Here is a 26,244-nt window from a genome sequence, read left to right as displayed (position 1 = left end):
TAGTTACTTTGTTTTATAACATTGAGTCACTTGTTTAAAACAAGAAGGCATACTTGCTTTTTGAAGGTGCTGTCGCCTCTCTCTGATTCCATCTTGGCTGAGAAGACAGTGATCGTGCTAGATGACCGCGTAACAATCACAGACCTAGGGGTACAACTGGTAACAGGCTTGTCCCTGTCATTACAAATAAACAAAGGAAATAAGAGAGCTATTGTTTCCACAGCATCTGCTTGCGATATTCTTCATACCCCAAAACAGGTATGCTCCAAAATAGTATTGATAATTATAATTAATTGGTTTGTTTACGGTGTTTTGTAGAATGCCAGGAGAAAGCCTCCTGTATAGCTATGCAGCATGTATAATGTATGCCTGGTTGAAAAGCAGGATGTCTCATGCAGCTTAAGACACAGTTCCCTGTCGTAGCTTACTCATTGCTGGCCTGCTCCCTCCCAAAGACCCTCACCACATGTGTAACAGGTTGGCCATGTATCTAGTCCAAGATTCCTAGCAATGCATGTTGCTCATGGTAGGTGGCTGAGTATACACCTCCTTCCAGAGGACCACACCCCATTGGGGAAGAGGTGTGTGTCATTGCAGTGGGCATGTGTACTTCCCAAGTGTGCTATGGAAGGATCCTGGTTAACTAGCGAGGAGCAAGATTCCCATCCTTATACCTTGTTCCCCCTCGATTTGGGCCAGTATAGCCACAGGAAGCTCTTAGCTCAATATGAACATTTCGCTGATTTACATGGCTGAAATCTGAGGGTTTTGAGTACCTTCTATGGGTTCAACCCCTGCAGCCCCTAGGCAGACTAATTTCAGCGTAGCAGCCGTGTTAGTCTGCGTTCGCAAAAAGAAAAGGCGGACGTGTGGCACCTTAGAGACGAACCAATTTATTTGAGCATGAGCTTTCGGGAGCTACAGACTTAAGTAGTACAGGTTTGCAAGATCAGGCCCATTCATTTGGATGAGATTCAGCCTTCTTTATGCTCACTTTATTCTGCAAGTAGTCCCAAGAGTGAAAATGAAACTATGAAAGAAGTAGGGTGTATAACTCAGTATGTGAGAGAGAGAGTGGCAGAATCTGGTCCCACAGAAGCGGGTAAGATTATTCAAAGCAGTTATGTTTTGATAGTGAGGTACGTCATGTGCAACTGTTATGTGTAGAATGATTAATGCTGCTGTGAAAAAACGTTGAGTTTGATCAAACTATCCTCAAACTATAAGCGGCAGCACATGTTTGTCAGTGTTTCTGTGGTGTCCAAAGGGAACTACAGTCATTTCTATCCCTTGCACATGCCATTGCCTACTTAGAAATACTACGATTGAAACTGAAATATTTCATTCAAATCTGGTTCATAATGCATTCTGTTTAAATAAACGAGCATGAACACCACACCTAGAGTTTATACAAGTGCATTATATTGCACATAGGGTTAAAGCCAAGGAGCATTTTCAAAATGTCCCTTGTTATACGACATTTTTCTAAATGTATTAAAAATCATGATTTGGGAAATCTGAGAATTTTCATCAATGGGCTTTTGATGTTGAAAAGTGACTTCTCACTTTATACCCAGAAATACTTGTGTGCATCGTTTTGCAAGCACATTAGAGTGCACCTGCAAATAAGACGAATATCTAAATGGAATACAGCACACAAAACCAGAAGCTGAGTTGAAGCATCTTTGTAAAAACAAAACAAACAAAAACCACACATAAACAAAGCGATACAGTGTATTTATGTCACTGGCATCAAGTAAGTGTAAGCTCTCAAAACCCTAAAACATGGTGTCTTAACTTTCAAACTATTATTTCTCCCCTTTTCCTCTTATAGGAAGCCATAGTCAGTGCTTGGATTTTGTTCAGTGATGGCTCTGTGACACCTTTAGATATTTATGATTCCAAGGATTTTTCTGTCACCATCACTTCGCTGGATGAGATGGTGGTATCTGCCCAGCAAAACCTTCAGTCAAAGTGGCCTCTGGTAGTTGCAGAGGGTGATGGGCAAGGACCCCTGATTAAAATAGAAATGGTGATCAGTGAACCTTGCCAGAAGACGAAGCGAAAGAGCATTCTGGCTGTTGGGAAAGGAAATATCAAAGTGAAATTGGGTCAGAAAGATTCAGACCACAAAGGAAGGACCAACGACATTGATGATGTAGATAGAGAGTTTAACCACCATCTGAACAATGCTATAGAGAAGACAGCAGAACAGGAGAGGACAGTGCAAGAATGGGCCAAACATGGAACCTTTATTAATCATGAAGACAATGCCAACAAAAGCACAACTTCCAAGTCTCCCATTGATGAGAAAAAGGCTCATGAGGCTGGCCTCCAGAATAACCCAACGGCTTTCACAAGTTTTCCTACCCAAGTAGAGGTACCAGGACAAAATAATCCCAATGACCTTGCGTTGACTTCTAGAGGGTTAACTGATTTGGAGATTGGCATGTATGCCCTGCTGTGTGTTTTCTGCCTAGCAATTTTGGTCTTCTTAATTAACTGCGCGGCATTTGCTTGGAAGTATAGACACAAAAGGTTTGCCGTGAGTGAGCAAGGCAACATCCCACATTCTCATGACTGGGTCTGGCTTGGAAATGAGATTGAACTCTTGGAAAACCCAGTTGACATTTCACTCCCCTCAGAGGAGTGCACTACCATGATTGACAGAGGGATGCAGTTTGAAGAAAGCAACTTTCTCCTTAATGGTAGCTCGCAGAAGACTCTCCATAATCAGATCCTCAGATCTTGTGAGTATGCTTGTGAGAAAGAAGTTAAAAGTGAACCTATAAATCCTTCTGGGCCAAAACGGAAGCGGGTCAAGTTCACTTCATATACCACAATACTGCCAGAGGATGGAGGTCCTTACACCAATTCAATTCTATTTGACAGTGACGATAATATTAAATGGGTATGTCAAGATATGAATCTTGGCGATTCCAAGGAACTTAGAGACTATATGGAAAGACTGCAAGACAATATGTAAAATACTTTCTTATGTTTGTATTCACCTTTATGCCTTCTGTTTTATGGATAGTGGAGCAGTCAGTCCAGTCAGCAATAGGAGGTTACAAAGGAGTCTAACTTTTGGACGTCCCAAGAGGATAACTGCACATCATTGAGTGGGTACAAGAGGCTGGCTGAGTTAATCCTGTTTCACTATAAACCAGGATGTGTCCCTGAAACAGCTACATGTAGGTGTTGGAGGTGTCGCACATGATGGCTGTTTTCATATACGGCCTGGTACTAGCTAAATGCTAATACAATTATGCTCAGACTCAGAGGAGACTACATTTGTTTGTCAACTCATGATAAACAGTGATTCAGAAAACAAGGAATTTTTGGGGTTGATTTTTCTAGTCGTCATCCTTTGTAAAGCACAGTGGATATTTCTTGCATACAGCCTAAGCCTAGGCTTACTTCAAAAGAGATCTGAATGAATCTGTCCAATTTTATTTGCCTATGAGCAATGCAGCCAAGTATTCTCATTTTTTACAGATACAAACACCCACATGTGGTTAATTTCTTATCTGTATTGTTTAGGAAGATGGTTTGATTTAGAGAACATTAAATATTTTCTTTGGAGATTTTTTTTTGGGGGTTTACCAAAGTGTTCCACAGTATATTTACAGTTATTCAGGTTTTCTATTCATGTGCATCAGCTCTAAAGGATACCTCTTCATCACTGATTATCTTTCTCCTTCCCATGCAAATCTTTAATATTTGAAATGTAGAAACGTAGTAGAAATCTCACACTGGAAAAGGGTTGTATCTCCTTACAGGGAACTGTATATACAACAATAAACCCTGGAAAATAAAAATCAAGAAGCAGTCCTGGGTTTATTTTTGCCATTGACAATATGAAAAATAACTTGAAACAAAGCAGAACACACTTTAAAGCAAAATGCCTCTCATGAAACAACACCACTTATGGAAATTCTTTGTGGGCAACATATGTTACTTTCACGATAAATGCAAACGTAGTATTGAAATGCACTGAACAGGAAGCAAATTGCCTGGGAAATAAGCAAAGACTTGAAACTGGTATTACACTGTCCTAAATTATATATATATATATATATACACACATATATATACACACACACACACACACTGCAGTTTAGCACTACGTAGACATCCATCTACAATGGCTGGTGCACACAGGCCCTGTCTAAAAGCCATCTCTAATCATATGTCTGGTACAGAGAAAACCTTTTTCAACAAGCTCCATAACAAAAGAAAATACCGGGCACAGTTATATAATGGCTATTCCCAAATTTGACAGGAATGCTGGAGATTCAAAAAGCTTCCATTCCACAAACATTATATTCATTTTTACATTGAAGTACGATTGAAATGTGTTGAAAATTGTAGCAAAGAAACCTTTATGTATGAAATGTCTAAGAGAAGCAAAACAGTACATTGGGCCCATCATGAGAAAATGTAATTGACAGCTGATCCAAACACAGCTGCCTCACATCCCCCAACTCTCCCAAAATAATGAACATAATAGCACTTTAGTGTGAGCTCAGACGTACCACATATCTTAGTAAACTAACGCTCAAGATATTTAACATATAGTCTCTCCTTTTCTAGCTGAGCAAAGATTGCTAGAGAAGTCTTGATTGCTATTTTGAACCTGATTAATAAAACCAGAAAATCTTCATAAAATTCAGCTCCTCCAGATTTTTCTACATTTTGCTAATGTGTAAGTAGTTATCCACTCAGTTCAGCAAACTGCTTAGAGTCCATCCATATTCAACAAAGTACTTAAGCATATCTTAAGTCCCATTGATCCCAAAGTGACTTAAGTACTTTGCTGATTCGGGACCAGTATGTTAACGTTGGACAAGAGTCAGAAGCCACATTGTTTATACTGAAAGTCTTCTCTCTAAGAACAAGATTTGAAAAGAGCAAAATGGTAATTTTTGTGTGTTTCACATTAGAAGTTATGTAGCTGTGAGACAAGGATCACTAAAAGTAGAGTGCACATATTTCCATGCTGGTGTTCCATTGTGTGCACATATAAAATAAACGATTAAGTGGAAAATACAGAGAATATAAGAGGAATTTATAGTCTAGCACGCCTGCTAGCTGATCTGACAAAGAATTTCACTTAGGCCAACCCACTCTCCAGTACAGGATCTGTTTGGTTTTAGAGCCTTGATCTTTGTTCTACGCAGGAATCACACACAGCAAGTCCACCTGGATGTTAAGTCTGGTCGCCAGTTACAAAATACAAACAGTTAAAAAGATAAGTAAAAGAACTATAGTAGTTAACAAAAACTCAACAAACAAAAACAAAAAAATGGAAACCAGAATTTAGCGTGCCACACCAATACATAGAATCTGGTACAGATGGAAAATGCTCTGGAAGTACAAAAATATATTATAGTTAAACTTTAAAAGATCTAACATGGTACATGAAAGTTCAGAAATAGAAAGTGACAATAAATAAAAATGCACAAGGCCAAAGAATAAAAAAGCAAAGAGAGAAAATGAGACCGTCCAAAGTGTCCCCGCAGTTGCGGCGGTGTAAATGCAGAGTGACACCATTAAAAGCAGTCGAGTTCCGCTGGATCTAGACAGGTGTAAAAGTACCACTCCTGTAAAATGAACATTATTTGCAGACCAAATGAAAGAACATCAAATAAATATTTCTAAGGCTAATTATTAACCAAAGGAAGGAATGGCATTTGGAGGCAGATTATATATCAAGAAACATCAAATGACTAAAACCCACCTGGTCTCGCTAAGAAAACCTCTAATAATAATAATTAGATTGCTATGTCCACAATTATGAAGTTTCAGTAGCTGCCGAGATAGGAAACTCCTATGGCTCCATACAGAATACACAACTTGTATTTGTGGTGCATACTGTTCTACATAAAGAAAAGGAAATAGGTTGTATGGACGGTGTTTTTGTCCCCCACCTGCACCCCTTCCCCGCAAACTATCAATACAAGGGAGGATTCACTGAATATGTTGATTCTTAGCAACTTTAGAACTGTAAAGTGCCAGACTCTCGGCTACCGTAAATCACTGAGCGGTTAGCTCCACCAGCTGAAGATCTGGCCCATGGAGAATACTGAAGAAAGAGTTCATTTCCAACTGTGCAGAACTATTATATTTCATTTGGACATTATAGACTAGCTCCATATGGCTTGTCTATGCACACTTCCTGATTTAAATACAAATGTGGGAAAACAGGTCCCCCTACTCCTCTTGCTGTAGAATGATACAGCTTCATAATGGTACTAGCTGCTCTTCCTTAGTTCTTATTGGGGAATGAAGAAGCAAATCTTCCAGCCATATGATTCAATAAAAACAGTATATTATATAATGGGATACAATCTGTATTTCAACGTAGAGTGCTTCATAAATGGGATACCAAATATTCATAGACAATATGCTCTTTTCTGAAATACATATTGTATACGCTACATTGAAATACACTGTATAGTACATAGTGAAATGCATACACTAACTACTGAATCTACAATACTGAATATGTATATTCATCATGCCCAAAATATTTATAGAGTATGGTAAGTCTTAGATGTATAACATAATGAAACCTGTACAAAATAAACTGTAAGTTAAGACAATGACAGATGACTTTTATAACTGTGTAATTTGTGTACCCATTAAGTTATTCAAGCCTCAGTTTACATCATTAAATGTGCCATTTTTAAAAGTTGTTCATTTTCTATAGGACAGAGTTCAGAAATAACACCACTCTCCAGCAAAGACGCACTTGAGTGACATTGTGAAACCCGTGAACCCTAACATAGAAATAAACAGATTGCTCATGTGATTCTTCAATTTGAGTCTCCTATTTTAATCACACAAAAATGAAGTTGATGAGCCATGTGTATGTGTGGTGTGATGAGCTAGGGAATTGCATGCACTATTTTGGCAAACCAAAACCATGTGGGGTTTCACTCTTTGGGCACCCAGTGCCCACATCAGAGTGGATTTTCAGGTCTTGATACAAATGTTTCATGCAGTCCGATGTATGATATGCCAGTCCAGCCCATTGTTTCCATACTGAGGCACCGGGAAAATGGTAGTGATAGTTTGTATTTTAGCCCCTGCAAATTATCTGTGAATGGTGCACATCAGTCAAGGTTTCAGTTTTAGTAAGAACGCTCCTATAGTTGTGTGAAATATGCTTGTAGTTTTGGGAAGTGGGTTTAAGATGAACCCGCAGGTCTTTTACATTTCCCAATGCAAATTATGGGCTAGATTCTTCTTTCTACTATGCTGGTGTGAATCTAGAATAATTATTTTATGTATTTATAGGATTCTTGGGGTGCACGTGAGGATAGTATCTAAGTATCTCCTATTAATTATCCTCACAACCCACCATTGAGGTAGATTATTAGCCCCATTTTAGAGATGGGGACCAGAGACAGGTGGCTTATGTGACTTGCCCAAGGTCCACAGCAAAGTCCAAAACATAATGCAGATCTCCTGTAGGCCAGTATGCTACCTTTAAGCACAAGACAATCCTGCCTCCCATAGTCAATACAGTAGCTGAAATCAGAGTTACATATGTGGTCCCATCCTTCTCTCATCGATCTCAATAGGAATAGATTTAGGTCCCCAATGCACAAACTGGCAGCCACCAATGCCAAAGGGTGCCAAAGGGTAAACTGCGTTTGCCCTAAGAGGATCCATTGCTATTGCTTTCTTTACTAAAAACACCTTTATTGCTAATTTAATTAAATTTATCTGACAGTAAGGGATGTATTTATCTGCCTGGGATGTAAGCTGGGAGCTTCAAAGAGGCCGGATGCTGAGTTTTAATGGATTTTGGATACGTAACTCCCATCATCCGCATTGAAAATCACAGCAGTAGCAAAGGAGAAATTTTCAGAAGTGACATATTGTCCCGAATGGTATTTATGGGGAATTACTTTGGGTCTGACATTGAGTAGCATCTTCCTAAACAAGGAGACAACTCATGTTGTTGGGTTCTACTCAGTGCAAGTTAGTGTATCAGAACATGGACCTTTATACATAGAAAAAATTCTTGTGTCTGACTCCAGAATCTACAGTTACATTGCCCATAAATACAGCCCTACAATCAAATGATAAAAATCAACTTACCTCTCCAAGTACATACCAAAGATGATCTTTATGGGATGCCTTAACTACATGATGGAGTTGCACGTGATAGCAGGAGAAGAGTGACTCGATGACCTGGGGGTCTCTTTCAGTCCTATGTACAAATGAAAAAAAATGGCATGGATCAATAAACAACTGGATGACAAGTAGGGTACAAGTTAGGGTCTGGTTTTCAATTGATGTTGTGTCTGGAAAAAACCGTGAGCCGTTAGTTTGACAGCAGAAAGATCTGCAGGGTGATATTTGTCAGAAGTTAAATAGGACAAATCGTAAAGTCCTGATGCAGCTGAAACTCCCACTGGTGTTACCAGGAGTTGTGACCAAGACAGGACTGAACAAGGGCTGCATGATTCTGGAAAAAGGATAGATAATTACTGATCAGATCTGAGGCCTGAATAGCTTGATGTGTCTTCATATTACACAAAACCAAACCAAACCCTGCTATTTTCAATCAGTAGCACCATCTAGCCTGCAGCAAATAGAACGAGAAGTGGTGCTTTGTGTTTATGTAAGGGTGACATATTGTGTTATATAATATTTATGAAACGTTGAGTTTTTGCTTTGTGAAAATAAAGTGACAATTTGTAAATTTCTGGGTGCCCAAGAAGTTACATTATCTTTTAAACTCAGAATATAAATTTTTATCCAAAGAGTCCATTTGGCACCAAAACATAATTTTTAATGATTGTAGGCAAAATAATTCAGTTGTCTTGTTGATACACAGGGGCAGTTTAACTAAAACTTAAAGGGAGGAAAATGATTTTCTGTGAGAATCATTTAGTTGTCTGACTTTAGGTGAAAATTAGTATTACCCACCCTTGGGCCACATATGTATGGATGATGATATCGGTACAGAGCACAGGCATTCTAATTCCAGCGTCTGCCTTGCCAATCGCACATATAGGCATTTCAGTACTTATTACATATGATACATGCTAGGCCACATGCTACAGTCCTTAGTCACATAACGAGCCAAACTCTGAATGGGACTCTCAGTGGGAATTTGATCCTGAGTAAGGAGCTTAAGATTTACCCCACTGACTAGAGTTGAAGTCAGTAATGGACAATTTTGACCCTGCAGATTAGAACAATGCTAAGGAGGGTAGCATACAAAATGCCATAAGAATATTGTTGGCCCGAGGACCACGTTTTTTCAACGCAGGGGGCTAGTTTATACCGTATATATGTGCTCTGTATGGTTGAAATCTTGATCTAACTGAAGTAAAAGGCAAAATTCCTACTGACTTTATCAGGGCCTCGATTTCATTCCTTTAGTATACATTTTCCCTAAACATGCTGCAACCTCAGTTACTTCCTGTGTTCAGACACCGTGGTACAGACAGAAAACCCGCGATAGAGCAGTAGGGTGAAATCTTGCCCCCATTGAAATCAATGGGAGATTTGCCATTGACTTCAATGGGGCCAAAATATTTTTTTTATCCATAAAGTAGACTCTGTTCATTCCCTTTTAGCCAATAACTGACCCCGGAGGCAATAGCGGCGGTTGTATTAGTTGAGTCTGATGCCCCTGAGTGGAGGGGGGCAATATTTGAAGTTATATAGTATTAGGATGTTCAAATGCACTCTACTCCTGTAGTCATTCATTGGCTAACTGCTTTTCAATACACTGGGCACTACTTTTATTTTTCAGTGTTTGCATTTTGCAGAGTGAAACTGCTGCTTTTGCCTCTTTATTTTGATGGACATTTAGACTGACAAAATAATTAAAACAAATCCATTAAAATGCACATTGCAAACTGTACTTGAAAGGTGATCCATGCCGTGGAGTTTGCATAAGTCATTAACACAAAGAGCGTGCACAGGTCTAACCCAAAGCTTCCCACTTAACCATCACTTATTCCCACCTAAGACCTCAGAGAAGTACTGAAGTGGAATTCAGTAGTGCCTAGGTCTTGTACTGAATTTCATCCATTGTGAATAAATTATTTGAAGGGTGGGGGGGAGAGTGAGGCATGAATTTGTTAATTTTTTTTAAAGCATGTTGAGATTCCAAAATGAACAACACTTGTGATAAGTGCAAGATGACATTATTATCCATTATGAATCAACACGTTTTAAAATATTCAAAATGTATAACAGATACTGTATAAACAGATGCCATTTAATGCATCATAGTCTATAAATGAACCATTAATTTCAGAGCTAAAATATTCCGCCTTCAATGGCAAATTAATTTTGACAGCATGCTTTATTTTATTTCCAATAGCTGGTTTAACAGTGTGTTCTATTTCTACAATTTAATTCAATTTTGGAATACAGTGAAAGGCCAGAGCCAAAATCCAAGTGATGGTGATGGTGGTTTTCCCAGGGATGGAATGAAGAAGAGAAATTGTGTTTCTCTGATTCTAGTTATGACCTTGTTAACTTCTCCCCTTGGATTTTGTGACTTGGGTGAAGGTGCCTATATTAATGTCAACTACAGTAAACAAGGCTAGATTCTATGCTTCTCTGTGTAGATGTACTTTCACTGGGTGATGTATGTGTTATAGGTGATTTAAGGACATGATATGCAGTGTATTCCACAGCATGATTAACATCTTTCTAATAGCATCACCTCTGATTGAGATAAAATGTGTTCGGTGATATCCTCTGATGCTGAAAATCCCCCAGTAACTCATTTTTATAGGCAGACTATAGGGCTCCTTTCCCGGAGAAGCTTACTGAAGGCAGGGAAGTTTATACCCTGCAGATGGGGTTAGGCAGTAGTACCAAGGCTATGGACGTGATCCAAAACCCACAGGAGTTAATGGGAATCTTTCCATTGGCTTCAGTGGCCTTTGGATTAGGACCTAAATCGAACAGATAACCAAGGATGCTGCCATTATTAATGGAATGGGCCACAGTAGGTGCAGGGCCAGATTCTGCCACCTTTCTTCACCTTGAGTAATGCCTTACTCCAGGAATAGGCCGACTGGTTTTGATACTGAGTGAGCTATTTCTGGAGGGTGGCAGACTTTGCTCCACAGGAAAAAGGAAGCGGAGGGGAACCACACCTGTAAAATGTTCTCCCCCTGCCACCCTCCAGCTCTTCAACCCCCCACCCCACCTCTTCCCATGTGATGGATGGGCTGGGGTAGCAGGGAAGAGTCAGGGAACAGCAATTCTGCAGCTTTTCCAGTGTCTGCACAGCCCCAACACCAGAGGAGCAGCATTAAATAACCCTCTGGGGTCAGTGGTCCACCCTGGAGATGTCACAGAACACAGCCTCACCCTGGGAGCCACTGGCTGCACAGCCAAGGGGCTTGCTGGGTTGCCTCTGCTCACGACAGGGCTTGAGAGGAAGGCTGAGCAAGTCTTTTGCACGGATAGCATCCACAGGGTGCCAGCAAGTGTTCTCTGTGGCTTGCTGCCAGCTTACAGGGTCACTCTGATCTCCATCCTTTCCCCTTCTCCACGTTTGTGGACCAGGTGCATGTGGCTGTGATGCAGCCTTTCCAGGCGGAGGTGACTTTGGGGTGCAGTGTTATTTGTATGGATTTCTCTGCTGCGTGGCAGTGGTATGCGCCATGCTGTGCAGACATGGTGGAAGACCTGCTCTGTGCCCTAGGGGCTTCCTTTCCCAGGCCTTCATACTGCAGGGGAGAACACAGGCACCAGGGGCATCGAGTCACCTTGAAAGTTCACCTGCCACTTTGGTCTTGTTTTCACATGCAAGTAGTTTTGGACTTGAGTATTGTTATATGAAAACTTACTCAGCAAGGGAGCGCTGTCAAAGTACTGTACACTCAAAGCTTACTATGAAATCAAGGGTTTGCGCATATATCTGGACAGGAGACTTGGGACTAATGGCCCATCTAGTCTGGTTTCCTCTCACTGGCAGTAGCCGGTGTCAGAGGATTCACTGAACGACGAAATGCCCCAGAATAGACAATTATGCACTAACATACACAACTTTGCCCATCAATTTGACAAAGGCCAGGTTGCCACCAGCTCTGGGTAAAGAGGGGCTCTGAGTCAGCAGAACAGATTCAGTTATTTTTCTGAATCATTTTAATAAGGAAAAAAACCCACAGTGAGCTGAAAGTACCCATTTCATTTACAGACATGACTTCTGGAGATTTCAGGACACCAATGCACACCCAGTGAGAAATCTCTCTTCAGTGCATCAGCTTCAGGGAACAAACAGCGTGCACAAAGCATACATTTGTGTACCAGAATTTGAGCTGGGTTTTGATTTGCCTCATTACTGAGGGAGAGGGTGGCTTAAGGCTGCAGTGTGGGTTTGCACTTTGAGGGTTGCCCTTTGTTATTATTTGAAATTAGCAAACACATTATCACCAGCAAATCAAGCTGGGATTAATGTTGATTCTAGGCATTTAGTGCCTCGTGTCAGTAGATGCTGGGAACATAAGGGATTTTCTGTCACTCTTCAGCAGAAGGGATGCTGCTGCCTGGCTAGAGATAAGGTTTATGAGCTGTCCTGATTTTTAAGGGCAAGCCACGATTTGGAAAGAGTTCAGCTCAGTCTCACCCTATTTCCAGTCTCACTAGCAGTGGAAGGTATGTTGAAAAGAGGTTGGCAGACCACCTGCTAACAACAGGGATCTAATGAGACACTTTGGGACTGCCTGTGCTTTCTGCCAGGCTGAAAACCATGCGATGGCGCCACCTGCTGGATCATATTTGAAGTGCAACAGTAGACAAGGCTTCCACAGGGATCTATCTGTAAGGTCATCTGCCATTCAAGCAAGAGGAGGGAATGCAGATATACAAAACCCCGGGAAAAGATTGTGCCAGCATATAAAATACAACTCCTCACTAGTAAACACAGAAGTGTTATGTGCCCGAGAGAGGGTTTTACACTTAGATAATAACAGAAGGTGTCAAAGTACCAGCCGTGTTAGTCTGTATCCGCAAAAAGAAAAGGAGGACTTGTGGCACCTTAGAGACTAACCAATTTGAGCATAAGCTTTCGTGAGCTACAGCTCACTTCATTGGATGCATAGGTGTTTTACTCAGACTTTTCTCAACAAGCCTAAGTTTAATATAACCCTAAACCAGTGGTCCTGGAACACTTTTAACAGTGGGGATGCTGAAAGCCAGCCCCCTTACCCTTATCCACCCTCCCCCCAAGCTGGGAGCAGGCCCATGTCTCTGGGAGAGGGGGACCCAGACAGGGGTAAGGGGACCGAGACTGGGGCCACAGCTGGGGGCGGGGCACGGGGCCAGGACCAGAATCCTGGGCGTGGGGCCATCAGCCGAGACCCCAGGTGTGGGGCAGGGTGGGTGCAGGGCTGGGAGCCTGCATGTGGGACTGGGAGCAGAGCAGCACCCCCCCACACACACTCCGAGTTCACGTGCCTATGCCCTACACCCACTTTCTCATCTTTAAGAGAACTGAATCCATTTTAAACTAAGCTTGATTTTTAAAAAGGACAACTGAAATTGTTTGCTGTGGAAAAAACTAGGATTCGACTGACGATTGTACATCCTGCAGGTAGACTGTGCCCTCTTTTGCTACTATATCTGATTATTTAGTTCCTTGGTTGCTTATATCATGAATATTTTTTTTTTAAATGAGATCTACCCAACTTATGACTCAGGTGTTTTGGGTATAGTATGTGCTGAACAATGTATGAAGGAAATTTTTATCTGTAAATATTATCCATATTGTATCTGTATAGCTGTATTGTAAACCAACCAGATTAATGGACTTGATTAAAACCAACAATCCATCATTAACAGTTCTTAAAAGTGTATGCATGCTGCCTTCTGACTAAATTCTGTCATTTAAAATGTCAGAATTTCAAGATTACTTTATGCAAGAACTCTGAACCTTTCAACACATTACTTGGAAAGGCTTTAACAATGAATAAGCATTTACCTGTTTTAACAGGCTGGTTTCCCCAGACTGGGAACTTGAAGACAGAGAGGGTAAAACACACACACTCACACAAAGCTGCCCAGCTGATGTAAATCAGCATTGCTTCTCTGACTTGAATGGAGCTATGCCAAGTTACATTAGTCGTGGATCTGGCTCTGTATGACCCACAAACATCTCCCCTCCCCCCCACTACTCAGTCCTTCTGGTGACCTCACATAGTTCAGGGACATGAGTATCTTCTGAGATGAGTCAGCAAACTTTAATGAAGTAGTATTTAGCACTATGGTTTGCCTGACCCACAGTAGGTCAGCTGAGCTGAGAGCAGTGTGTGGAATAGAGGTGACGTGCGATGAGAAGACAGGAAAAAGGCATTCCAGTGATCTCTTTTTAAATGGTTTTCTGCTGACCATGATCCTTGCTTGCCAAACCATCCATAAGATGCGTGGAGTTTCCTCATCACTACTCAAAATAGATGGATGGACAGACACAGGGTCACATACTTCCAGGGGCAAATTCTTTGAGCTGAAAGCAAATCTTTTTTTCCCCCTCAGGGCCAGACCTGCTCTCCGTTACTCCTATGTAACTCCACTGAATTCTTCTAGCAAGACAAAGATATTAAGTTCTTTGGACAAAAATAGGATACAAAAAGCACACTGGCAAGATATACTGTAATACAAAACACACAGGGACTGAACACAAAGGAAACGCTCATGCCTAGCACTGCACAGATTTCTAGAGTTTTGCTCAGTTCACCTTACCTGCATATTTTACAATTCAAAGAAACAGCAGTAAATATGGTTATCCAGGCTACGTGATTCTGCCATGAAAATAAATTCACCCCAGTGCCTGGGGTCTGTGCTAGCCCCTATACGCTAGTACACTCTACATTATGGGTTCAAATTGGATATTGAACCTAGTTACAGCTCAGGACTAGAATTAATTACAACTGCAGGTGACACAGGTACAGCGTGTCTTGGAAGGAGAATGACGGACACCTTTAATTATTCATGGGAAGAAGCATTTTCTAACATCATTCCTGGAAATACCTTCCACAGAGGAACAGTCCCAGTGCCGGAATAGCAATTATGCTGCTCCTCTAGGAATGTCATGCAGAGCCAGGTGATACCTGAGGGCTCCATAGTACAGTAGGTCTAAGTGACAGGCAACTCTGGCTCAGTAACAGCAGCATGTATTCCAGAAGTGAGACACCAAGCAGCTGTCTGTATAGCAAAGGCCAGATGATAGATTAAAAATGTTTCTTGCTCTTTCTGTATCAAGGCTCAGTTGTTTAAAGTACAGTACATTTCTTAAACCCCTCAAAATTATGTGCTTTTTCCTGATGCCATTTCTGCCTGTTTTTAATCTTTAATACAGATGCAACAGATTGCTGTCCTGACTGAACTGCTCTAGGTCCTCTTCCACGGAAGCAATAATGTTTCCACAGAGGAAGGATACGCTCAGAGAGCCCTCCAAGTATATGCGGGGGGCGGGGGGGGGGGTACGACAGTGAAACACTAGAATGCAAATGCTGTGCAGCGCCATTAACACACCTGGATTCACAGACTTCAATTTGACAACTTCCACTAGGCATGAATCCTAAATGGCCTCTAGCCTGTGTTGAAACTACACCCTAGTTTTTGGTGGGACAAGGTGTGGGCTTTCACCCTTGATCTTTAGTGGTGGGCCACACAGGTGGGGGAAGGGTTGGAGACACTGGTGAGACAGCTTGTTCTGTAGCTGCCTGCATTGCACTTGTTCTTTGAATAAGAAGTCATCTAAGAGGCCCAGATCAATGGTAATTGGGCACCTAAACCCCTTTGTTGGTCTGGGCTCAAACCCCACCCCTTTCCACTGCATTTTGCGTCAGGCTAGCTTAGGCATGGAACTTGCTGGCTTCTGAGAATCCATCTCTTAGGCACTTAACTCTCCCTGAGCATTGGCACCTAACTCAGGGCTGTGAACCCCACTAGGAATTAGGCATTGCAATGCATGAGTCCCTTTGTGAATCTAGTGCTCTGGTGCTTTTGAAAAATCCCACTAGCCACCTATCTACTTTTTTAGACATCTAAAAACCTGGCCCTTAGGCATATGGGAGCTTAAATCTTATTGGAAATCAATAGGTTTTGGGGGTCCTAAGTTCCAAAGCAACTCAGGCCCAGCTTTTAAAGGTATTGGTGCACTCAGTGTTGCAATGCCTAAGTGATTTGGGGGCCTCAATCTTATTTTCCAAAAGAAATTTAGGCATCTAGGAGCCTAAATCCCATCAACAGTCAATGACATTTAAGCTCCTAAGTGCCTAAACCATTATGAAAATAAGGCCCCTAAATCAGTTAGGCACCGCAACACTGAGCGCAGCAATACCAAAATACCTTTAAAATGTGAACCTAAGTGACTTAGGAGCCTATGCCTCACTTAAAGTCAATGGAATTTGGGATCCTAAATTATGTAGGCACTTTTGAACATTTTACCCAATGGTTGTGACACCAGAAGTAACATTAGGAATACAAAGCTGGGTGCCTGTCTCTCAGACAGGTAACTTTACGCAAAACTGATTTTCCCCAGGCTTGTTAGATACTGAGCAGTGCCAGCTTTATCCTCCTTACTTGCAGGGGGGAAAAAATCCTCTTGGTGCTCAAGTGCACTTTTCCAAATAGGTGAATTAGAAAACACATGCTCTTGTCATTTCTATTGTAGTCACAATTTAGTGACCCAGTAAATCTGAACCTGTTCACTGAACAGGTGAGCTAAACTGAAAACCAAAACCAAAATTAGTTAAAAAACATGCCAGGGGCAACAGCTTCTTAGTTTCCACTCCCATCTCATTTGATATCTTCGATTAGTTACAAAACAATGCACCAGCCTGCATCTCTGCCTCCTTTTCCTTTTCTTCCTCCTTTGGATCAGAGGCAGCCTTTGTGGGGAAAAAAAGCCTTTCCTTTTGGTGAATGTCAGTTTTTCAATATTAGTGGCAAAAATGAAGACGCTTTTGCTTATTTACCATAGACCTAGCTTGACAAAGCCATGGTGTGCCACTGATATACATGCAACAATGCTTTTAGCTATTTCACAAACAAGGATAAAGCCTGGAACCACAGAAATAGACCATGACTTCATAAGCTAAGGAAGCTACTAATTATGGGCTATACATTCCATCAGTCAGCCAGTAGGGGGTAAACATATACGCACGCCCACACCTTAGACCAGTTGGTGTCTGGACATTCCAAGCTGTGCACGCTCAGGGAAAAGTGTTCATAATAAGCCAATCAAGCTACAAAACAGCATGAAATGATTCCACAAAGGAACTTCCCCATTGGTCACAAATGCACAGTGCAATGCACTTTTCTCTGTCCGGCAAGGGAATCTACGGTGAGAAAAAGGGGTCGCAAATACACGCCACCCAGGGGGCAAGGTGTGCAGCATCATTTCCAGTGCAACAGACATACAGCACACATGGAAGCAGGTGAACATGCTGGGAACAACCTTAACATTTGCACCCCAGTGTTGAAATGAGGGAGGGCTTCACTATACACGACCCTGCTGTCGTCAGATGCTTTGTTTCCCAGTGCATATTTCTGAAAACAAAAGCAGTCAATGGATTGCCAATTGCAGAGGGGTTTTGTGTCCTCCTGCCCTGCACTATGGGTAAGGGCCCCCACACAAGCAAAGGTTTGTTTTCTTAACTATTGCCATATAGTGACAGGCACTTTACAGATGGTATGAAGACAAAAGCCCAGATCCTTAAAGGTCTTTAGGCACCTAACTACCTTTGAGGATCTCAGCTGAGGTCCCTGACCAAGGAGTTTGCAATCTACATAGTACAAGTAAAAAGAAAAGGAGTACTTGTGGCACCTTAGAGACTAACCAATTTGAGCATGAGCTTTCGTGAGCTACAGCTCACTTCATCGGATGCATACAGTGGAAACTGCAGCAGACTTTATATACACACAGAGAATATGAAACAATACCTCCTCCCACCCCACTGTCCTGCTGGTAATAGCTTATCTAAAGTGATCATCAGGTTGGGCCATTTCCAGCACAAATCCAGGTTTTCTCACCCTCCACCCCCCCAAACAAATTCACTCTCCTGCTGGTGATAGCCCATCCAAAGTGACAACTCTCTACACAATGTGCATGATAATCAAGGTGGGCCATTTCCTGCACAAATCCAGGTTCTCTCACCCCCTCACCCCCCTCCCAAAAAACACACACAAACTCACTCTCCTGCTGGTAATAGCTCATCCAAAGTGACCACTCTCCCTACAATGTGCATGATAATCAAGGTGGGCCATTTCCAGCACAAATCCAGGTTTTCTCAGCCCCCCACCCCCATACACACACAAACTCACTCTCCTGCTGGTAATAGCTCATCCAAACTGACCACTCTCCAAGTTTAAATCCAAGTTAAACCAGAACATCTGGGGGGGGGGGGAGGGTAGGAAAAAACAAAGGGAAATAGGCTACCTTGCATAATGACTTAGCCACTCCCAGTACAAGTAGACAACATACAAACACAACGTGGAGGGGGAAAGAAAGAGGAAGGGGAAATGATAAAAGCCGAGTGGCTCCCATCTTAGTAGTTCCATGGTTGCATTATATTTAAAAATAGCGTACAGCTTGTACATCTATTGCGCTAACACTTGGACTACGGAAGAGCGACGTTTAGAAATTTTAAGGACTTGGAGGAGGAGTGGGGAGGAAGGCTCATGGTGGCCTGAGCTGTGCAGCTCCCACACCTGCTCACTGGACTAGAGCTGTGCAAATAACCGATTTTTCCATCCGCTGGCTGTTCTAAAACTGTCTCTTCATTTCAGTTGATGCAAAAGGAAAATGTTTCAGTGCATTAAAAAGTTAAAGAAAATCTCATTTGGGGTCAAATGGAACATTTTGTTTGTTTAGTTTTTGAGCTATTTTTTAAAAAAAAATTAAGTACATTTAGAAACAAGTAATTTCCAGTTGAAAACTGAAAGCACTTCATTTGGAAAAGCTCTAAACAAACGAAGCATTTTGGCTTTTTCAGAATTTTTTGAAAAAAAGTTTCAGCCAAAAAGTTTCACCTGTTGTAAACAGGGCTTGGTGCAGCTCCCGCTAATGCTAGTGGAGAAGAGGTTCAATGGGCAGTCTTCCATACCTATTCCCCATCTGGGTGATGGTGCTACAGGGAGCCTGGGCGGCCTATTTTTGACTGCTGCCTCCTTGAAATGCTTTCTATCCTTCCTCTTCAGACATACATCAGTGCCAGGAGAGCCGCACATTGTCTGTCCACTCGCCATTGGTCCTCCCTTGGCTGAAGATCCCAGGACAGCAGCACTCAGCTCTGACTCATTGGTTCTCCACACCGTGTTTCCAAGGGCTGCCCTATTTCAAGATGCTTTTGTGGCTTTCCAGACACCATCCTTTATTTCCGTGTCACAGTGCAGTACTACGCTGCCTCCTGTGCACGGTGCTTCCTTAGCCCAGCCCTGCTGTGAGACTCGGGGCTTGTCTACACTTGAAGTGCTACAGTGACAGAGCTATACCACTGCAGCTGTGCCTCCGTGGCGACTCTACTTGTGCCGAAAGGTGGGGCTGTCCCGTCAGCGTAGGTGATCCACCTCTCCAAGAGGCTGTTGCTAGGTCTACAGAAGAATTCTTCCATCGACCTAGCACGGTCTACACCAGGGGTTAGGTTGGCTTAACTATGCCAGTCAGGGGGGTGGATTTTTCACACCCTGAGCAATGTAGTTGAGCTGACAATTTTCTACTGTAGACCAAGCTTAGATGTGGGCTGCCTTCTGTCTTCCCGCAGTGCAATTTTAAGGCTGGAGAGAAGGTTACATAGGGTAGCTTCCTATCTAGCTATTAGGAGAGGACACAAGGAGAGAAGACATACCCTGGTCAAATCCTTACTGCTGAGCGCTGGGCTGAGGTATATCACTGGGAGACCACTTTTCCACATCTGACCTAGCCGTGGAGCTTCACTGTCTCAAGTGCTAAAACATATCCAGCGTACTCAGGAAGCCAAAGTGGTATTTTTTTTTTAACCAGTGTCTCTTTAAATCTTTTTACGCCATTTCAGTTGGGATAAGGGGTCTTTTATCTCCACCTTCACTTGTCTTCTTCAACTACTGTAAAAGGGGTAGCAACTTTACTAATTTATTTGCAGAAGCCATTGAAGATTACATCTACTGTGATCAAATCCCCTTAAGTAAAATATAAACCCTCTACTTCACTGAATTTAAAGCCTAAATCAATAATGGACATGAAATCATCAAGTTTAATCTCAAATGCTGTGAACCCAAGTAATCACTCTTCTTGATATAAAACTAATTCCATTTGACAATAAAATACTACTAGCCAGTTCCATAAACCAATGGAACAAATAACTTTCTTAACCCTGACAGTTGCTGTCCAGAATCATTACAACAATCTTTCCTGAACTATCAAGCATTTTGCGGTGGTACTGTCTTTAGCTGGACTCTTAAAAAAACAAACATGCCATAGCTGCAAGGGTTGAGAGAGAATTTATTTTAAAAGCAAAGAGCTACAATATTTTCCCCTCTTCCCATTAGCCAAAGCAGTGCTGTTTGCGCACAACAGCTACAAAACTAATGCAATTCCTCTTTTGGAGTTTCCTTAAGAAAAGTCTTTTATCTGTGTGGTGTTGACATGATGGACTATAACACCGCAGAGCAGTTATGGTCTATCATGCCAGTGCAGGCTGTATTTTGGGACTCCTTCATTCATGCATCATTGACACAATAGTCAATAATGGCTCCTTTGGAAACTTTTTGGACTATCTTGTCAATATGTACCTAGGTAGTTCTTAATCCATTGTTACAGTCCCAAGTATCACAGTACCTCCTGCGTGCTAATACACTTATGACCTGTTGATAATATGTAGCTGCTGGGCATATGCAGTGGTGGTGTTTTCCAAGCTAAAGTGACATTGACAGGTTGATTTAGGCCCAAAATTTAGGTTTGGCAAAACCTACAAACAGTAGAAACGTGCCTGTAATTTCCTTGACATATGCATGGCTACAGTCCGTTTAGGAGTTAAACATTTCCCTACTGTGTTTGCAGATGAAGGCCCCTTGAATTCAATGGGGCTGGGCAAAGGATGCACTCATATAGAACTTACTGCAGGATCGGAACCTAGAATGTTGCAGCATTGTAATAGTTCACAGGAGCGGGAAGTGTACATGTACGCACAAGCTGGGACATATGGACATCTTTATAGAGAAGCTTGCAGGCACAGACTAATGGCACCTGGCCATGCTCTTGTTAGTTTTTAGAATATAGACCTCATTGTGTAATCTTGACATCAAACCCTTATGTTCCTAATTCCTAATGTCATGGATAAATAATATGCCAAGCATCTGAGACGTGACATCTGTCCTGAATGCCCATATACTCAGAGTTCTACTTGTAATTACAAAAGACTGTCCTGTTGATCCTTTGAGAGATAGCCGACTAAATATAAGAACACTATTACTCCAGGATACAGGAGTGTTATCTCAGTAATAACTTGTCCTTGTAATAAAGTGCGAGTCAGGCAAACAGAATAGGAACAATGAATGAATGAACATAAACATCCAGCCAGGGCTAAAACAGAGACAAAACCTCCCTACTGCTTCTGTGAGATGAGAACAGTTTGTAATACATTACACATCAGTGTTTGCGATGGAAAGGATAATCCTTAGGGCAGAATGCATGATACTGGCAATGTTAGAAAGTCTGCGGAACCTCAATTAGTTATATACAGAAATTTCTGACTCAAAACTGATTGAACCAGAAAATGAAATTCTACTGACTATCAATTAACCTAGTGTCATTTAGAGTACTGTTGGAACTAATGGTCAGATTTTTCAAATATATTTAGGCATCTGCTTCTAAAAGTGCCTAACTCCCATCAATAGGAGTAAGGTCCTAGACTCGTTTGATAATCCTACTAGGTATCTATCCACATCTTTAAGCATCTAAATAACTTTGAAATCCAGTCTTAAGTGACTTCACAATTTCTGGATAGGTCATCGTGTCTTCCTAGCAATACCCAAACAGCTATGGAAGACTCTTGAGAATGGCCTTTCAATATGTGGCCTATGATGCCTTTTAAATGACCACAGAGTGCTAAGACTTACAACTTTGCAAATTCATTAAGCCACAGCACGCCCCGTTAAAGTAAGCACTATCCCCAATTTACAAGAAGCTGAGGAACAGACGGGTTAACACCAAGGTCAGGGGCAGAGATAACTCCTGTTGAGTTAGTACATCGTGTAGCTCCAAAGAAATCAATGGCCGGATTTTCCAAGGCACTCAGCTCCCATTTAGGCACCACAGGTGCTGAGCATTTGAAAATCTGGCCTTGGGCTCTTTCAACAATCTCACTCAGGGGGACTAAAAGTAGTAACTCAACATCATAATATCAGGGTCAAAGCATTCTGCACACACTAGGGTCTGATTCTGCTCCCATTGAAGACTGGGGAGGCTTGCTCATCAATCTGTTAGATCCTTGGATGGAAAACAGTAAACCAGAGCAAATGCATATTGTTATTTTCTTTTTAATACCCGAGCCCCATTTTTTCCTTTCAATATTTCTGTCACTTAATGTCTTGTCATGTTCCCTGATTGTACTTCGGCATCTCTGGAATTGCTAGAACATTTAAAGTGATCTTACCCAGGCTCTTAAAACAAACAAAAATACCTTCATTTGATACAGTCATTGCATCAATAGCTAAGGAATAGGTACGAGTTACTGTGTGAGTGAAAGACATTTCAAATGAGAGTTGTAATTTTATAATCCTAACTTTTTGGGATAACTGCTACTTTAATGACAATTAATAGTTTCAAAGCACAATGCAGTCTGTATATAGAGAAGACATGATTTTTTTGCTTGATCTCTGTCACTCATATTTAATTAAAACAAGAAAAAACAATATTCATTATTTTTTTTTACCATGGTAGGTTGGAAGATTTCTTACTCATGCAAATATATTCAAAGTGATATTTTAGATTTATAATAAGATTCCAGAAGATAATGAATTTAATGTTGTAAATAACATGCCAGATTTTAAATGACAATTATGGCTTTCTGTGGTTCAAGAATCAACATGCTGTTTTTGTTCTGTTGGATAAATACTCATCAGCACTGCAATAACATTCTGGCTGTAATTATTTAGAGCTTAGTCAGAAATAGATTTCCATTATTACCTGTCACTGAAGGTACAGGAGTCTGTGCGGCTGTGAAGTACAGAGCCTGCTCCAACTTCTCTGCTCAAAAATCTTCAGTTACACTCCTCCCTCACCCGGCTACATGTGTAACTGCATGGTAGTGGAAGGATTGATATCTATCTCAAGGACTTCCATAGCACCCACAAATTTCCTCCCTTAAAACTTAGGATGGCCACTAACACATTCCCAGAACACCAGACATTCCAGTACTTCCAGGAACAGCGGGGGCTGGCATGACGTTGCACACACTGTGCGTATGAGGTCATACTGCACAAATGACGCCATTATGAAGAGCATACCACACCAACTCCACCAGCATAACTTCACTCAGCTACATGTGTGGGGGTAGAGCAGCCCACCCTTCAAAAATGGTGTCTCCCATCTGATACCAGACAAAACTATGTTTGGTTTTGTCTCAGTACCAGACAGAGGAAAAGACATCCAAAAGAGGACCGTCTGGTTTAATACTGGGCGCATGGCCAACATATTTAAACTCAGATTTGTTTCTACAAGGCTAAGGTTACAATTGTGCTCTCTAAATACATGGCCAGATTCACAGAGAATGACTGGCAAGAGAAGATGTGTGTACTGTTTCTTTAAAATTGTAGCCGGAAGCCAGACCAGCAGGGTCCTGGAGAAGGTTCTAGAGAAGCAGAGAGAGAGAGAGAAGCTCCAGGGATAAGATTGTTTTCCTTAATCTAATCAAGTTCCCTGTTCAATATTAGAAGAAAGCAGCTCGTTCTGTGACCCTTCATTATTGACATGACAAGCACCTTGGCTAGAAACCTGTAAAATGCAACATCAGCATCTTTCACAGGGCTCGGAAACTAATTTTTTCAGATTCCAGCTAACCATCCCTCCACTCCCAAAAATAACCACCTATGTTTCCCCTCCTGTATTTGTTCCAAAGTGCTGTTCTTCCTTATGCTAAACTATTGTAGCATATTCCTATGCACTATCCTTTTAAATGAAGCTTAGTATGGAAATCTAAGCACTGGTACCTCTAGCTTCCAGATGTGGCCCAACAATTAGTGCTTCTGTGTGGAAATTTACACATGCAAATTTTGGAGACAAAAGCATCATGTGCAGACAGGATGCCAGGCCCTTTTAAGGCATATACCTCAATGCATGTGGCAGCAAACAATTAAAGCATGATTATTAGTACATATGAGGTGCATGATTGTCACACTCATCAGGACCACTTGAGTGGAGAAAAAAATAACAGGTGTACCTTGGCCACACAGCAAGAGCATATATTTGCTCATTCATACGTATGAACAAACCAGGTGGGCTAGAGTTACAGCTAGAACTGGTTGAAAATTTTCCAACACAACTCTTTTCTATCGAAAGTGCTGTTTCATCAAAATCAAAATGTTTTGCAGAAATGTATCCTTTGACTCCATTTTGTTTTGGAACCCTCAAAACAAACCATTTTGATGTCAGACATGATCAGAATGAGAGGTTCTGATTTTTCATCTTGAAACCATTTTTCATTTTTGATTTTTTTATGTAGCTGAAATTGAAAGGAAACACTTCAATTGTATTGAAATGAAATGTTCAGATTGACCCACAATGAAATTTTAGGGAAAAAAAAATTCATTGTACAGGAAGTTTCAAAATTGCTTCTCTCTCTTCCAATTTGGAATGAACACAAATTTTAAATGTCAGAATTTTCCGTGGAATGGAAATTCTGACTTTCGGCCAGCTCTGCTTACAACCTTCGCTTCCTTCCACCAGTGAAAATTTGACCATCTATAGAATCAAAATGCTGAGTTCCTTAAATGTCTTCAAAAAAAGTGCAGGAGCCAGAAAAAAGAAATGCAGACACCTCCCAATAAAGGTTGGTCTCATGTTATTTCCAGACCATTTTTGCAGGCTCATGATGAGGTGAGATGATATGGACAGGCTTCAGAGAAGCAGTCACAATTTTGGAGTTCAAGCTCAGTTTGGATAAGTATCCTGATCTTTACGGGTAGCTGTATCTCTCTAAACATACAGTATTATTCCTTTGGATTCTACTTATATCCATTACCATAGCACCTCACTTCTGTGCAGCAATGGGCAATGCTGGAGGGAACCGACTTCATTAAGTGGGATTCAGTTGCCAGCTATCACCAATACTATTTAACCACTAGCACTAAGGCAAATCTGAAACAAGCCCTGCCTAAAAAAATATCATTGATGATGTACCTGCAGCAATTATTGTCAACAGATGTGCTCCCTTACCATGAAGTCTGTGCCCTTTTAATTATTGGGCCAAAGTCTGGTGTAATCCCCTCGTGCTCAACTGAATTACTTTGGGGGAGGATTTGACTCACGTTTTCTTGCCATATGAGAGAAACAGGCAGAGAAATTGTCCCTTTCACTTTGTAAAGTTGAATCGTATGCAACTTTGTGCCTACCGGCAATGCTAGTTTAATGGAAATTAATGTACACACTGGACAGAAAGCTCATTGGCTTGAATACGAGGGTCTAGATTCCCAACAGTAGCCTAGGGAGAGGTCACCCACCTATGATTTACTGGGTCCTAGCACCTGCTGAGGGCCATGCTGGAAATGGGATTGATTTTTAATTTCCCCAATTTGGCTTTGGCAGCTGTAGGAGGTTTCTCTTTCTTTTCTAAAATATTGATGAGTCAGGAGCAATGTTCTGCAGTGGGAAAGATCAGCATTCAAATGAAATCTCTGCTCCTTAAGTAGCTACTGTTTTCATGAGAGTTATTTATGGCTCTCCATGAGCCGGCCAATTTTTTCTGCCAAATATTTCGGCTTACTATGGAGAGGACATCTGCATCCTTCTGTGGGCTGCCAGGCTAAGAAAACATACGTCAAACATCTAGAGAAGATGGGGAGAAGCAGTAACTCACTGTGACAAATTTCTGCTCTCAGTTATGCTGTAAATCCAGAGTTACTACTGATTTCCAATGTTTTTCTTCAAGAATATTGGTTCAGATTCGGCTCTGATTTACACCTTCAATTCCATCGATTGCATTGGATTTAGATGTATATAAGCCAGGGCTAAATTTTGCTCATTGAGTTACTCCAGATTTACACCAATAT

At 41.4% G+C, this 26,244-nt stretch overlaps 1 protein-coding gene and 1 long non-coding RNA gene across 7 annotated transcripts in view; one reads left to right on the top strand and one right to left on the bottom strand.

Annotated features, from left to right (window-relative positions):
- The window catches only part of LOC140898584 (transmembrane protein 132B), a 361,301-nt gene extending 357,473 nt beyond the window's left edge, over positions 1-3,828 (top strand). Inside the window, exons 8-9 of the mRNA XM_073312583.1 lie at positions 67-258; positions 1,835-3,828. Of these exons, the coding sequence (XP_073168684.1) occupies positions 67-258; positions 1,835-2,986 (1,344 nt within the window). The 3' untranslated portion in view covers positions 2,987-3,828. The remainder of the gene's footprint in view (positions 1-66; positions 259-1,834) is intronic.
- The window catches only part of LOC140898585 (uncharacterized), a 281,435-nt gene that overhangs the window by 41,925 nt on the left and 213,266 nt on the right, over positions 1-26,244 (bottom strand). For 5 of the 6 annotated variants that reach the window (XR_013634720.1, XR_013634718.1, XR_012155031.2 and 2 more), the window contains 3 exons: positions 8,116-8,227; positions 3,676-3,807; positions 54-174 (listed from right to left, as the gene is read on the bottom strand). This is a non-coding gene — a long non-coding RNA (uncharacterized LOC140898585). The remainder of the gene's footprint in view (positions 1-53; positions 175-3,675; positions 3,808-8,115; positions 8,228-26,244) is intronic. The other variant, XR_013634717.1, reaches the window with a different exon arrangement.

The sequence above is a fragment of the Lepidochelys kempii genome, chromosome 15 (assembly GCF_965140285.1).
Source record: "Lepidochelys kempii isolate rLepKem1 chromosome 15, rLepKem1.hap1, whole genome shotgun sequence".
NCBI classification, from domain to species: domain Eukaryota; kingdom Metazoa; phylum Chordata; order Testudines; family Cheloniidae; genus Lepidochelys; species Lepidochelys kempii.
The sequence above is the reverse complement of the archived record's forward strand: the minus strand, read 5'-3'. Positions and strand labels throughout refer to the sequence as shown.